Source organism: Callithrix jacchus, chromosome 12 (genome assembly GCF_049354715.1).
Source record: "Callithrix jacchus isolate 240 chromosome 12, calJac240_pri, whole genome shotgun sequence".
Taxonomy (NCBI): domain Eukaryota; kingdom Metazoa; phylum Chordata; class Mammalia; order Primates; family Cebidae; genus Callithrix; species Callithrix jacchus.
The window spans coordinates 22217730-22233665 of record NC_133513.1 but is presented as its reverse complement, the minus strand read 5'-3'; the positions used below and the strand labels follow the sequence as shown (position 1 = coordinate 22233665).

General features: G+C 42.6%; 1 protein-coding gene across 6 annotated transcripts in view; it reads left to right on the top strand.

Annotated features, from left to right (window-relative positions):
• The window catches only part of DNAH3 (dynein axonemal heavy chain 3), a 188326-nt gene that overhangs the window by 90597 nt on the left and 81793 nt on the right, over positions 1-15936 (top strand). For all 6 annotated transcript variants that reach the window (XM_078344834.1, XM_078344833.1, XM_035267124.3 and 3 more), the window contains 6 exons: positions 702-921; positions 1881-2015; positions 4807-4918; positions 7904-8145; positions 11715-11815; positions 13747-13852. In XM_078344834.1, coding sequence (XP_078200960.1) covers positions 702-921; positions 1881-2015; positions 4807-4918; positions 7904-8145; positions 11715-11815; positions 13747-13852 — 916 coding nt within the window. The remainder of the gene's footprint in view (positions 1-701; positions 922-1880; positions 2016-4806; positions 4919-7903; positions 8146-11714; positions 11816-13746; positions 13853-15936) is intronic.

Genomic DNA, 15936 nt, shown 5'->3' with positions numbered 1-15936 from the left:
TCGTATATATAGATGCAGAGGTATAAAACATACCATTTCTTCTGGGCGCGGTGGCTCACACCTATAATCCCAGCACTTTGAGAGGCTGAGGCAGGTGGATCACTTGAGGTGAGGAGTTCAACACCAGCCTCACCATACAATTTCTTTTGTTTTAATTTAATTTTAATTTTTATTTTTTAGAGACAGAGTCTCACTCTGTCTCTCAGGCTGGAGTGTAGTGGTGCAATCACAGCTCACTGCAGCCTTGAACTCTTGGGCTTAAGTGGTCCTTCCACCCTTAGCTTCTGAGTAGCTGGGATGACAGGTGCCATGCTACTATGCCCAGCCCATTTTAAAATTTTTCTGTAGAGACAGAGCTTTGCTATGTTACCTGGGCTGATCTTAAACTCTTGGCCTCAAGCAATCCTCCTGCCTCAGCCTCCCAAAGTGCTGGGATCAGAGGCATGAGCCACTGCACCTGGCCAAAAACATATGATTTCATATATCATACATGTTATACATATATGTGTACTTGCCTTTTTTCATGCTTCCATAGCTTATTATCGTAACTCAATTAAAAGACCCTTAAATGATACGGTTTCTCCATCAAGTCCATGGGCAAGCCTGGTTTCTGACAGGGTGAGAGATAAAGATATTGGGAATGTTTCTGGGCAGGATGTGGTCCTCTCTGGATATCTGCATACATGTCTTTGCCCTCCCAGTCTCGCCCAGAAGATTGTCGCAACCTACCGCCTGTGCTCGGAGCAACTGTCCTCTCAGCATCACTATGACTACGGCATGCGTGCTGTCAAGTCTGTGCTTACTGCTGCAGGAAACCTGAAGCTCAAGTATCCAGAGGAGAATGAAAGTGTCCTGCTGCTCCGGGCATTGCTTGATGTAAACCTGGCCAAGTTCTTAGCGCAAGATGTCCCTCTGTTTCAGGTATGTAGTAGTGGTTTGGAACGTTGGCCAAGGACCAAGGCTCAATGTTGGAAGATGAAATGTTATCTTTGGTGCCTTCTCCATGTCCTCTTCCATCTCCTGACACCCTCCCTTCTTTGGCCAGCATCTCTGCACCTGATACCCACCCTGCAAATGTTAAATAATGAGAGTGAGAGATAGCAAACATCTCTGCCTGACTTTTAATAAAAATGGTTTCACTGATAGGATAATATTTGCTTTTGCGTATACATAAGTGTTTTTATCCAATCTAATTAGTTTCCGTATGTAATTAATTTAATCTTACTTGCCAGGCTCTGAGCTTCATAAGGACAGAAGTCATGGCTATCTTGTTCATTCCTAGTACAATGACTGGAAAATGATCCAGACTTATTAAATATTTGCTGACATTTAAAATCAACTGGGGGAGAAATTATGGGTTTGTTTGGTTGGTTGGTTGCTTGGTTGTCTTTTGTTTTTTGGTTTTTCTTGAGATGGAGTTTCATTCTGTTGCCCAAGCTGGAGTGCAATGGCATGATCTCATCTCATTGCAACCTCTGCCTCCTGGGTTCAATCGATTCTCCTGCCTCAGCCCCCCAAGTAGCTGGGATTACAGGCACATACCACGATGCCCAGCTGCCCAGCTAAGTTTTGTATTTTTAGTAGAGATGGGGTTTCACCATGTTGGCCAGGCTGGTCTTGAACTCCTGAATTCAGGTGATCCACCTGCCTCGGTCATCCAAAGTGCTGGGATTACAGGCATGAGCCACTGCGCCTGGCTAGAAATTATGTTTTATAAATAGTATTGACATTTGTAATTTTAGACAAGTTTTGGTGCAAGAAAAATGAGGTCTGGAATTTTTCAAAGATCTCTGTTGTTGCTACATCTCATTTTAGAAAAATGTTGAGATCACATATCTGATACTTATCCTTTTCACTTTCTTTTAAATTCTTTTAAACAGGGAATTATATCTGATTTATTTCCTGGAGTTGTTCTTCCAAAGCCAGACTATGAAGTTTTTCTCAAAGTGCTGAATGATAACATCAAAAAGATGAAACTCCAGCCAGTACCTTGGTTTATAGGAAAAATTATCCAGGTTGGTTTCTTAACCCACATAAATGTGTCTGACTCCAGCAAACAGTAAAGACTTGTAGAAGATTGGGATTGAACTGACAGCAATCAGAGGTACCTGCATAGAAATATAGGTAAAACATTAGCTGGGCGTAATGGTCCATGCCTGTAGCCTCAGCTACTTGGGAGGCTGAGGTGGGAGGATCACTTGAGCTCAGGAGTTCAAGGCTGCACTGTGCTATGATCATGCCACTGCATTCTACCCTGGGTGACAGAGTGAGATCCTGACTCGAAAGAAAGAAAGGAAAGGGATGGAAGAAAGGGAGAGAGGGAGGGAGGGAGGGAGGGAAGGAGGGAAAACAAAACAAAAAAACTCAGTCCCACCAATTTTTTTTTTTTTTTTTTGAGACAGAGTCTTGCTTTGTCACCCAGACTGGAGTGCAATGGCACGATCTAGGCTCACTGCAGCCTCTGCCTCCCATGTCCAGCGATTCTCCTGCCTTGGCCTCCTGGGTAGCTGGGATTACAGGCACCTGACACCACACCTGGCTAATTTTTGTATTTTTAGTAAAGACAGGGATTTGCCATGTTGGCCAGGCTGGTCTCTAACTTCTGATCTCAGGTGATCCACCCACCTCAGCCTCCCAAATCCCATCAGTTTTTTGCTGTGAGATTTTAGGCAAATTAGTTTACCTCTTTTACCCTCAGTCATCTGTAAAATGGAGTAATTTTGAGAGAAGAGGTGTGTAAAGTGCTGGACATAGTACCTGATACTATATCATTATCAACTATCTCCGTCATCATCGTCAGCACCATTGGCATCATCATTTCCCAAAGTCATAATGTGAGTTACAAGTGAGGTTCAAGGTAGGACTCAGGTCTTCAGGTTCTGAGATCGTACTGCCTTGTGGTAAAAATAATCATTTTTTTCCCTATTATGTGATCAAGTGAGCTAGTATTTGATGCAACTCATTTAACCAGATTTTGAATCCCAATTTATGATTGAGATTTTGCAGGACTATTTTTTAAATAGGCATGAGCTTTAATTTTCAATATTTTATTGTAAAAAATTTTAAACATGAAGAAAAATGAAAAGAAATGTACAGAGAATACTCATGTACTCACCTCCTAGATTTTACACTTAACATTTTATACTATTTGTTTTGTTATTTATCCATCCATCCATTCATCCATCTATCCATCCATCTTACTTTCTGATGTATTTCAAAGTCATTTGCAGACCTACAGATGAACTTTCATATAGCTTAGTGCCAAATTACAAAAACAAGGCAATATTTTCAGAAACAAGGTATCTGGAGCTACCTGTCCTTTTACATATTGATGTCTCAATGTGAGGGGGAAGGTGAGAGGCTATTGAACTATTAATTAATGTCTTCCTCTCTTATTCTTTTGCTTTTTTTTTTGAGGCAGAGTCTCCCTCCATTACCCAGGCTGGAGTGCGGTGACGTGATCTCAGCTCACTGCAAGCTCCACCTCCCAGGCTCAAGTGATTCTGCTGCCTCAGCCTCTCAAGTAGCTGGGATTACAAGCATGTGTCACCATGCTCGGCTAATTTTTGTATTTTTAGTAGACATGGGGTTTCACTATGTTGGCCAGGCTGGTCTCAAACTCCTGACCTCAAATGTCCCACCCACCTTTGTCTCCCAAAGTGCTGGGATTACAGGCATGAGCTACGAAGCCCGGCCTTCCTCTCTTATTTCTGATGCACAGACAACTCCATCCATCTTTGTTCAATCTGAAATGGCTTTCAAACCTACTTGAACGTCAACCCTACTTAACGGTTGGGGGTTCTGTTGTTTGGGTCTCTGTTCTGTCTACAGCACCCGGAACAGTGCCTGGCACTTAGGAGATGCTCAACAAATATTTGCTGAATGATATATGTTCCTTTCTCTGCCACTCCCATTGTCACTACCTTTGTTTAGATGCTTCTTATTGCTCATCTCCAAGGTGAAAAATAATAAAAACTTAATCTTCAAAACAAAAAGCTGCTTCTGTTCCCTTTCTCTGAGGGAGTCACAGTCTAAAGGAAGAAATTTTTTTAAACCATAAAATTCACATAAATGCAAATGACCAAAGCATTTGCATTTTAACTATCATGGGCTACTTGTCACAGACAGAGAATGATAAAAAATGTTAAGAAATGGGCTTCCACATAGCTGTTGATTCTTAAGGGTCGGCGGCAATTATTGCATGGAAGACCATTTATGCTTCACAGCATGGCGCCTGGCTCAGAAAATACATGTTCACCTACTGAGAAGAGTTCCAGTCATATCAGAACAGCAGTTAGATCTCAGGAAAGCAAGTTTCCGGGAGAAACACAATTTGCTAAAATGACTGCCATTTTGTCTCTTTAAAAGTAAATGGCAATGACGTCATGAAAATATTAGAGGCATTAAAGCTGAATAACCCTGTCTGCAAATTCTGGCTCCATCATTCATGAACTTGGACAAGTAGTTAGCCTCTCTTGGGTTCAGTCTTACCATTTGTAAAAGGTGATTAATTATATTGGAGTAGATTAAATAATTTGGGTTATCAGTTCATCCTTAACACATATAGACAGGTACAGAGCAAATGGTCGTTCTCATCCCTTAAATAATCTGAGACACACACATATATATTTACTCATCTGAAAGATATGTAAACAATAGACCATGTGAAGAACTGTAGTTTGTCGGAGGTAGAAGCGACTGTGAGAATCCTCTTCTGACCCCTCAGTGCTCATTGACTTCTGACTAACTCACAATGGGGGAGAGTAGCAATGATTAACTTAATTTATGGATGATGTCTCCTCCCAGATCTATGAAATGATGCTGGTGAGACATGGCTTTATGATTGTCGGAGACCCCATGGGCGGCAAGACCTCTGCTTACAAAGTGTTGGCTGCAGCTCTCGGCGATTTATATGCAGGTAAAGCTCACATCCCTGGCTGCCAGGGAGGACAGAACTCCCCACTCAGTTGGCTGGCTCCATGGAGATAATGCCAGGCTGCTTAGTCTTGTCAGGCCCTGATTGTGACGTCAGAGCTAGAAATAGAACATGGCACACAGATGTCTGCAAGCAGAAAATAAAGGGTGGGGGTAGGGTGCTTCTATAATAACAAGGGACTTCGTGTGCATATCATGAAGTCTGGAGGAATTTTCTCAAATGCTGAGCAGTGGTTTTTCCAAAGGTCCCCTAATGAAAGAGAAACTCTTTTCATTGGCCTTAAAATTAGTCTAAAAGCAAATCATTGAGTGGTTTTGTTTCTTTTCTTCTATTATTCTTTTCTTTTCCCATTCTCTCTTACTTTTTTCCCTCCTTCCCTTCTTTTCTTCTTTCCTTCCTTTTCAAAGTAAAGGATAGGAGCTCCTACTTTTGTTTTGGTGGGGTTTTTTTTTGTTTTTGTTTTTTGAGACAGAGTCTTGCTCTGTTGCCAGGCTGGAATGCAAGGGCTCGATCTCAGCTCACTGCAACTTCTGACTCCCTGGTTCAAGTGATTCTCCTGTCTCAGCCTCCAGAGTAGCTGGGATTATAGGCACTCGCCACCACACCCAGTTAATTTTTGCATTTTAGTACAGACAGGGTTTCACTTTGTTGGCCAGGATAGTCTTGATCTCCTGACCTTGTGATCCGCCTGCCTCAGCCTCTCGAAGTGCTGGGATTACAGGCGTGAGCCACTGCGCCCAGCCTAGAAGCTCCTACTTTTGAATCAGACTCAGACTTGGGCAAATGACTAAACCTGTCTTACTCTGTTTTCCCAGCTGTAAAATGGACTTGTTATGAGAATTAAGTGACAGTGTGCAGGTAAATAACTGAGCACAGTACCTACTCAACAAATGGAAGCTATGGTTATTTCCAGATAAACAGTTGTGTGTGTTTTATTTGTGTGTGTGTGTGTTTGTTTTGTCTTGTTTTTTAAAACATAAACCTGTAGTTTTAAAAAAGCATTTCCTTATTGTGCATGTATTGCTTCAAGTTTTTTATTTAAATTTTTTTTCTAATAACATATGATGAGTGGGTTTTTGAGGTTATGTTTTGGAGATTATCCTAGCCTTAATAACTAATTTGGGCATTTCGAATTCAAGTAAAAATTTCGAGGCCAGGTACGGTGGCTCATGCCCGTAATTCAGCACTTCAAGAGGCCGAGGCAGGTGGATCACGTGAGCTCAGGAGTTTGAGGCTGCAGTGAGTTATGATTGTGCACCGCACTGCAATTCCAGCCTGGGTGAGTGAGACCCTGTGAGACCCAGTCTCAAAATAAAATAATAGAATATAATAAAATATAACATATTTTTGGCATTTTAATATACCTTAAGAAACTGAATGGAAAAAAAAGGAGGCTACCACTGTGTTTGCCTCAGGATTCTGCATAGTAGTTATTTCTTGTTTTTAATGTTTTTTTAGAGATAGTGCAGTGGCATGATCTCAGCTCACTGCAACCTCTGCCTCCTGGGTTCAAGCGATCCTCCTATCTCAGGCTCCCAAGCTGGGACAATAAGCATGCACCACCATGCCTGCCTAAGTTTTGTATTTTTTTGTAGAGACGGGGTTTTGCTATGCTGTGCAGGCTGGTCTCTAACTCCTGAGCTCAAGCAATCCTCTGGCCTCAGCCTCCAAAAGTGCAGGACTACGAGCATGAGACGCCACACCTGGCCCAGAAGTGGTTCTTTATTTAGTTCATGGCTCAAGCACGTCAACTTTCCCTTACTTTGAAGGATTTGTTATTTTTTTGTGTCATTGTTTTTTTGTTATTAAATACATATATTGTGCCTTCCATCAGCCTGTATGGCCCAGTTGAGTTTTATATACTCCAGTAGTGTGTATTTCTTGGGAACAAATGACACTTACTGAGCAGTCAAGAAAGATTTCAGGGCCAAACTAGCCCTTCAGAGACAGAAAAGTAACCATCATTTTTCATAACCTTTTTACCTGTCAGCTGTTTCCTGTTTCCTCATCTCAATTCAAAGCCAAGGGTCTGTTCCGTTCTTTTCTGATTTCTTTTTTTTCCCCCGCTCCCCTCTTTTTAAATTTCTTTCTTCAGCCTGCTTGAGTTTGAAAAGCCAAGATTCTTAGGGTAGCCGTGAAAGAAGGTACATAGAGGGCTGATAAAATGGCGTCACGCTCCCTTCCTGCTTGAGTTCTGTGAGGACAGTCAGATTTCTGTAGCCCTGGATTTTTTTTTCATTTTTTTCTCTTTGAGACAGAGTCTCACTCTGCTGCCCAGGCTCTGGAATGCAGTGGCATGGTCTCAGCTCACTGCAACCTCCACCTCCTGGGTTCAAGCGATCCTCCTGCTTCCGCTCCTGAGTAGCTGGGATTACAGGCATGCGCCACCACGCCCAGCTAATTTTTGTATTTTTAGTTTCACTGTATTGGCCTGGCTGGTCCCAAACTCTTGGCCTCAAATGATCCACCCGCCTCAGCCTCCCAAAGTGCTGCGATTAGAGGCATGAGCCACTGCGCCTGGCAAGTAGTCCTGGGTCTGACTGGCACATTTGCCCTGTTTGAAATGAGGATCGGAAGAAAGTATGGTGAGAAACTAGAGGCTATAATAACCAAATAATGTAAGTTGCCTAGCCAGATATCCCAGTCTTTTTTGAGACAGGGTCTCATTCTGTTGCCCAGGCTGGAGTGCAGTGGTGCAATCGTAGCTCACTGAAGCCTCCATTTTCCTGGCTTAAGTGATCCTCCCATCTTGGCCTCCCTGAGTTTTGGGATTATGGGTGTGAGCTACTACTGCTCCTAGCCCCAGATCCCAATCTTTATAAAAAGTGAACACATGTTTTATAAGAAGGACTTCCTCCACGTAGCATATTTATAAAAATTGATTGATTGTTGAGATGACATCCTCTCTTGTTTAAAGTTCTGGTCTCACCAGGGCCTTTATAACTGGTGTTGAACCTTCTTGCCCAGCCAATCAGATGGAGGAGTTTGCAGTGGAGTACAAGATCATCAACCCCAAAGCTATCACGATGGGGCAGCTGTATGGATGCTTTGATCAAGTGAGCCACGAGTGGACAGATGGTGTCCTTGCCAATGCTTTCCGGGAGCAGGCGTCCTCACCCTCTGATGATCGCAAGTGGATTATATTTGATGGGCCAGTGGATGCTGTTTGGATTGAAAACATGAACACTGTTCTGGATGACAATAAAAAGGTAAGTACTGAGCCTGACATCACTTTTCCACGAGTGGAACGTAAACTCTTATATTGAAGTAAGCAATAGATCAAAACTATATGGAGATATACATTTATTGCACTAAGAATAAATGCCCTCAGAAGAACAATAGTAATCAATTCATGAGTGATGCTCTGTTTGTACTTGCAGTTGGTAAGCTAAGCATGTTTAGAGACAATGTTGAATAGTGAGCCTTGGTGCTGGCCTCCTAGCTCCGCTGTGTTATCCTGGGCAAATTGCATAACTTCTCTGAATCTCAGTTTTCTCATTTGTAGAAAGGTAGTAATAAAACGAGGTCGTTGATAATTAAATGAGATTGCACATACATAGTACCTGTGGGATATGTTTTGGTTACTTATTGCTATATAACAAACCATCCTAATAGTTAATGGCTTAAAACAACCATTTCTTTTCATCATGATTTTGTGGGCTGGGAATTTTCAAAGGGCGCAGCTGGCCAGTTAGTCTCTAATTCTTTTGAAAATCCACATTCAAGACGGCGTCTTCACTCAATGCCTGGTGGCACAATTTCGGCCCTTCTTCCTCTTTTTCTGTCTTTCTAAAAATAATAACTCCTCTTCCCGTCCACTTCACATGGCTTGGGCTTCTCACTTGGTGGTGTCTTGGTAGTGGTGCTTCTTATGTGGTAGGTGATTTCTAAGAGTCAGGAAGTAGAAGCTTCCAAGACATTAAGGGCTGTGCTTGAAACTGATACAGCATCACTTTCTCTGCATTCTGTTGATCAAGGAAGTCACAAGTCCTGACCAGGAAGTGGAAAAACAGACTTCACCTCTTGATGGAAGTAGACAGGTCACATTGCAAAAACGCACATGGGCTGGGCCCTGTAGGCTCATACCTGTAATCCCAGCACTTCGGGAGGCTGAGACAGGAGGATTGCTTGAGGCCAGGAGTTCAAGACCAGTCTGAGCAACATAGTGAGAGCCCATTTCTATCAAAAGATTTTTTTTTTTAATTAACTGGGCATGGTGGTGAGTGCCTGTAGTCCTGGCTATTCAGGAGGCTAGGTGGGAGGATCACTTGAGTCTGGAAGTCAAGGCTACTATGAGCCTTGATTGTGCCAGTGTGCTCCAACCTGAGCAACAGAGAAAGACCCTGTCTCAAATAAAAAAGCGGCAGGGCGGGGCGCATATGGAATGGAATTTATATAACTTGCCCAATACAGCATAGCTCAATAGTAGAGTCAGGAGTCCAAACTGATGCCAGCACCTTTGGAAAATATAGCAACCTTTGAAAAAATACCACCAATCTTTGGAAAAATAAGGAGAGTGGTACCACGGTAAGTATGGCACCACAGTACGTATGGTGGCTAAAAGATCTTGGGCTCTGGAGCCAGACAGCCTGGGTTCAAATCCTGGCCTTGCCACTTTCCAGCTACGTTACCTCAGACAAGCTATTTTGTCTCTTGATGCCTCAATTTCATCATCTGTAAAGTAGGGACAATAGTGTCTACCTTATATTTTCAGGAAGGTTAGAGAAGTTACTATTTATACAACTCTTCCGATAGTGCCTGGCATATAGCAAGTGCTATATAACTGTTTAAAATAAAACTTATCATCATTTCAAGGAAGAGTTCCTTCACTGGATATACATCATTATCAAATCAAAATATATTTTCTAACTGTGTTTAAATGTCACAAGACTAAGAGTGAGTCATGCTCAACAACGAAAGGCCTAATTATCCAAATTATACACATCCACTAATTATAGCATGTGCATAATTTTGATTATATAACATCCAAAAATGGAAATGTTTTATTTTACATGATATGGACTGTATTATATAAACTAATTGTACAGATGTATTGGTTGGTCTTCACATGGGAAGTGTCAAGAGAGTTATAATCAGTGAATTTCCTAATGGTTCTCCTCTGCTCTGGGTATAAATGAAACTACAGTCATAGGTGTGGGTCTGTTTTATTTTTCTTGATACTCAGAGATCATGCGGTTGGTGGTGCCGGTCTTATAACGGCTGTGATCTTCCTGAGGATGCAGGCAGTGATCTGTTTCAAGTTGTGTTTGACGTAGGCCAAGTAAGGTTTAGGGAAGTTTTCAATCACAAATTAGAATGAGCAGAATGATTCAGTGGTATTTCCTCTTCTTCCCTGGGAGACTAGGGCCTCAGGCCTTTTCTTATGACTTAAATGTCTCACTGGAATCCATTTTGGTGAGTGGGAAGCAAGGCCATTGACGTAATGTATATTCCAAGGCCTTCCTGTGTAATTGCACTACTTCCTACAGAGTTTTACCTGCTACACACTAGGAATTCTGATGATTTTCATTTTTCTTTTTCTTTTGAGACAGAGTCTCCCTCTGTTGTCCAGGCTAGAGTGCAGCGGTGTGATCTCGACTCACTGCAAGCTCTGCCTCCTGGGTTCAAGCGATTCTCCTGCCTCAGCCTTCCCAGTAGCTGGGATTACAGATGTGTGCCAACAAGCCTGGCTTTTTTTTTTTTTTTTTTTAGTAGAGTTGGAGTTTCACCATGTTGGCCAGGCTGGACTCAAATTCCTGACCTCAAGCGATCTGCCTTTCTCGGCCTCACAAAGTGCTGTGCTGGTATCACAGGTGTGAGCCAAGCCACTGGGTCTGGGTTCTTTTATTCCATTCTAAAAAAAATTTATGGGCCAGGCATGGCGGTTCATGCCTGTGATTCCAGCACTTTGGGAGGCAGAGACAGGAGGATTACTTGAGCCCAGGAATTTGCGATCAGCCTGGGCAACGTTGTGAGATCCTGTCCCTACAAAAAACAATTTTTTTAAATTATTATGAAAACATTGATTTAATCTAAAAACAAAAAATAAAAAACTAGCTAGGTGTAGAGGTACATACCCGTAATCCCAGCTACTCAGGAGGCTGAGGTGGGAGGATCACTTAAGCCCTGAAATTCGAGGATAGAGTGAGCTGTGATTGTGTCATTGTACTTCAGTCTGGGTGACAGGGTGATACCCTGTCTCAAAAACAAATAAAAAGTAAAAAGGATTTATAGAAAGGCTTTTGTCTCTCCTGCTATGGATTAGTCCATGCGGGTGTTCAAATACAGGTCTTTTTGAGAGGCTTAAGCAGATAAAAACAGGATATGGCTGTGCAGTTAAGTTCTATGTTAAATATTGAGAAAGGCACCGGGGAACTTGGCGAGGTCTGATAACTTCTCAATGCTTCATCTGAGATTGCATCTGAGGTCAGTGATTTCCTGGCCCTCCTTTTAAAATTGCAGCTCACTTGACCATGACCGAGGGTTCTCCAACCTCCTCTTCTACTCAATTTTTCTCCAGAGCACTTTTCACCATTTTAAACACTACACTGTATATTTTGCTTGTTGTCTGTCTTCTCCAAGGAGAATATAAACCCCAAGAAACAGGACATTTTGTCTGTTTAATTGTATGCACCTAGAACAGTGTCTGGGACATAGTAAGTGCTCAAGAAATATTTCTGGAATGAATTCAAAGCAGCTTTGTCTGTACTGAGACCTTTTACTTGCAGTTGGAATTTAAGCCCTTCCCTGTCCATTACCCTCTGCTTTGTACTTTTAGCTGTGTCTCATGAGCGGAGAAATTATCCAGATGAACGCCAAGATGAGCCTGATCTTCGAGCCAGCCGATCTTGAACAAGCCTCTCCAGCCACTGTGAGCAGGTCAGGCAGCCCTCACTGGCACCCTGGGGGACAATGTGGCCCCATTCACCCTAAGCAGAAGAGAAAGCTCTCAGATTCCACAAATGTGATGAAGCCTTCATGGATCAACTATATTATTATTATTTTTCTTTCCAATTTTTATTTTAGGTTCCAGGGGGTATATGTGCAGCTTTATGACATGAGTAAATTGCATGTCATGGGGATTTGGGGTACAGATTGTTTTGTTACCCAGGTAATCAGGTAGTTTTTCTATCCTCATCTTCCTCCACCCTCCACCCTCCACCCTCCAATAGGCTCCTGTATCTATCGTTCCCTTCTTTGTGTCCAGGTGTACTCAATGTTTAGCTCCCACTTATAAGTGAGAACATATGGGATTTGGTTTTCTGTTCCTGTGTTAATTTGCTTAGGATTATATTATTTCTCATTCATTTAGATTTATCATAAAATCATCCCTCAATCTACCCTGTTGGTGGGAGTCTAAAACCCAGCAAGCACTTTAGAAACAGTTTGACATCATCTCCTAAAGTTGAATCTCCTTAAGAGCCAGACAGTCTTCTAAGTATAGAGCCAAGAGGAACTTTTGCCATGTGCAATAGGAGATCTGTACAAAAAATGTAGTGGCACAACCCACAGTAACAAATGCTTGGAAACAGTGCAAATGGCTACTAATGAGAGTGAACTGGCGGCCAGGCATGATGACTCACACCTGTAATCCCAGCACTTTGGGAGGTTGAGGCGGGTGGATCACCTGAGGTCAGGAGTTGGAGACCAGCCTGGTCCAACATGGTGAAACCCCCTCTCTACTAAAAAAAAAAAATACCAAAATTAGCCAGGCGTAGTGGTGGGTTCCTGTAATCCCAGCTGCTTGGGAGGCTGAGGCAGGAGAATTGCTTGAACCCGGGAGGCAAATGTTGCATTGAGCCAAGATCACACCACTGTACTCCAGCTTGGGTGACAGAGAAAGACTCTGTCTGAAAAAACAACAATGACAAAAAAAAAAACAAGAGTGAATTGATAAAGTATAATAGAGTCAGAAACTGTAATATGTGTAATAAAGTACTCAAAAGATGTGCACTGACATGCAACTATAGGGACAAATCTTAGTAACTGTATTAAGGACAAAATCTTTAGCAATAATATATATAATATAGCTAATGTAATGATATATCTATAAATATAATTATAATATATAATATATTACTATACACTAATATGTAATATATTATTATATTATATACTAATATATACTGTATATTATATGCTATTATCCTGTCATATTATTACTATATAGTTATAATAAAAGTAAGATCAAAATATTATCTATAGCATGGTACTCCTTTTAAATGGTTAAAAACAACTAAAATTAAAATATGAACATTTTAGGAACAGGCCAGGCATGGTGGCTCACACCTGTAATCCTAGCACTTTGGGAAGCCTAGGCAGGTGGATCACTTGAATCCAAGAGTTTGAGACCAGCCCGGCCAACCCTGTCTCTACTAAAGAAAAATCCAAAAAAAATTAGCCAGGTGTGGTGCCATGTGCTTGTAATCCCAGCTACTTAGGAGGCTAAGAAATGAAAATTGCTTGAACCTGGTAAGTGGAGGTTGCAGTGAGCCAAGATGGCACCACTGTACTCCAGCCTGGGCAGCACAGCGAGACGCTGTCTCCAAACAAATAAACATTTTAGGAACATATAGAAATGCTATAAAACTGCGTAAGAAGGAAAGAAATCAAGGGGCAGATGAACACAAGATTCAAGGTGGGTAAACCCAGGGGACTAAGATAAGGGAGATCATATGGTTACATAAAGGTTATTGTCAAGATCCATTAATGCCTAGCACCGTGCCTGACATGCAGTAGATGCTCAATAAATGTTAACCCGTATTGGTAACAAACTGGCGAGCACTTAGACTGTCCTCTGTGCTTCCCAGGTGTGGGATGATCTACATGGAACCCCATCAGCTGGGCTGGAAACCCCTGAAGGATTCCTACATGGACACCCTGCCCTCCAGTCTCACTAAGGAGCACAAGGAATTGGTGAGACCCTCAGACCCGTCTCCATCCCCTCCTCCTGTCTCTCTGCTTTTCATCTCGAGGGTCTTCTAGGTATATCTTCACCATCATAGTCCCAGGAGGCAAAAGGGGCAGGGAATTCTCTTGTTGTCCCCAGTTATCATGTTTCCTGGCTGCCTGACATTTTTCCAACTTTCTTCTCCATATGGTGGGCATGGGGTGGTGCTGTCAATTTCTCCTTCCTCTTCCTCCTTCCCCATCACTTCCTGGCTCCCCACTGGAGAGCCACAGTGCTGAGGAATGTTCTTCATGGGAGCTGAATTGTCACCTCTTTCTTCATTGCCCCACTAGCAGAAATGTCTCTAGAAGATTCTCTAAAAATGGACCATGTGTTTCTTTTTGTGGTGACAATTCCCATCCCTGTAACCTGGACTCTGCACCTCCCACCTTGAGGGAGCTGGAACCAGTTAGAAGTGCTTTCATTGGGCTGGGCACAGTGGCTCACGCCTGTAATCCCAGCACTTTGGGAGGCCAAGGCAGGCGGGTCACCTGAGGTTGGGGTTTGAGACCAGCCTGACCAACATGGAGAAACCCTGTCTCAACTAAAAATACAAAATTAGCCAGGTGTGGTGGCCCATGCCTATAATCGCAGCTATTCAGCAGGCTAAGGCAGGAGACTTACTTGAACCCAGGAGGCAGAGGTTGGAGTGAGCTGAGTTTGTGCCATTGATTGCACTCCAGCCTGGGCAACAAGAGCAAAACTCCATCTCAAAAAAAAAAGAAAGAAAGAAAGAAAAAGAAGTGCTTTCATTGCAGCTACTCTGAGCAACCACTCTCTTCTCTTCTCTAAAGAGGTGGGAAAGTCAGGTTAGACAGGTACCTGACCACACTCTCAGATCCGGAAACAGGAAGGGAGTGGCAGTGTCTGTGGTTCCTCTTGCCCTCCCCTGCATTAATAGAATGCTTAGGAAAGTCTCCCGCTGAGGAATCCAAGAAGGGTCTATTTCCACCATGGAAACTCTCTGGGGGATTATGTAGGACAGCTCCATGTCTGTCACCACTTACATACATGAATAATATGTAAATGCAAGTATAGATCCACATGCACATTCAAGCACCAGTCCACACATACACACACACACACCCCAAAAGCTTCCCAGTCCCCATATATGTAAAGTCATTTAGGGACTCCCCAATGTCCCTGGCATTAAAGTTTAACTCCTTATCAGGGCCCATGAGGCTATGTGATCTGGCCCTGCCTGCTTCTGCAATCTCATCGCCTACTCTTCCTCAGCCTCAGTTTAGCAGTCTCCAGCAGTCCTGTCTTGTTTCCAAGACAAGACCAGGTTTCACCATTCAAAGCTCTTGCTCTTTTTGTTCCTCTTCCTGGGAATCTTGCCCCAGTTTATCTCAGAATGGCTCACCCTCATCATCCAGTTCTCAACATAAAAATCTCCTCCTCCAGGAAGCCTTGGCTAACGACCCTATTTAAACCCTTTCTGTTCTTCAGAACACCTTTGTGTTTTCTGCTAGAACTTTGCATTATCTGCAGGTATTTTACGGATTTCCCTGCTGGATTTGTTATTTATTGTTTGTCTTCCCTGCCCCTCAGACCATAAGCTTCATGACGGCTCCTTGTCTACCTTTTTCATTGTTTATCCCCAGCACTACTACCATGAAATTAGTAGATGTTCAATAAATATTTGTTGACTGAATGGATATACTGCGTTTTCATGTATACCTGTATATATATAAATGCATCTATACATACATATATTATCTATATAGAGCCACACCTAAGTGTGTATTTATTTAGTGATGGCCTGCCTACTACTAAAAAAATAATGTGTATAGGGAAAGTCGCAAATAAAGTATAACAAAGAGGCCAAGCACGGTGGCTCACGCTTGTAATCGCAGCACTGTGGGAGGCCAAGGCGGGCGGATCACTTGAGGTCAGGAATTTGACACCAGCCTGGCCAACATGGTGAAACCCTGTCTCTACTAAAAATACAAAAATTAGCCAGGCATGGTGGCATGTACCTGTAATCCCAGCTACTCAGGGAGGCTGAGGCAGAAAAATCACTTAAACCTGGGGGAGCAGAGGTTAT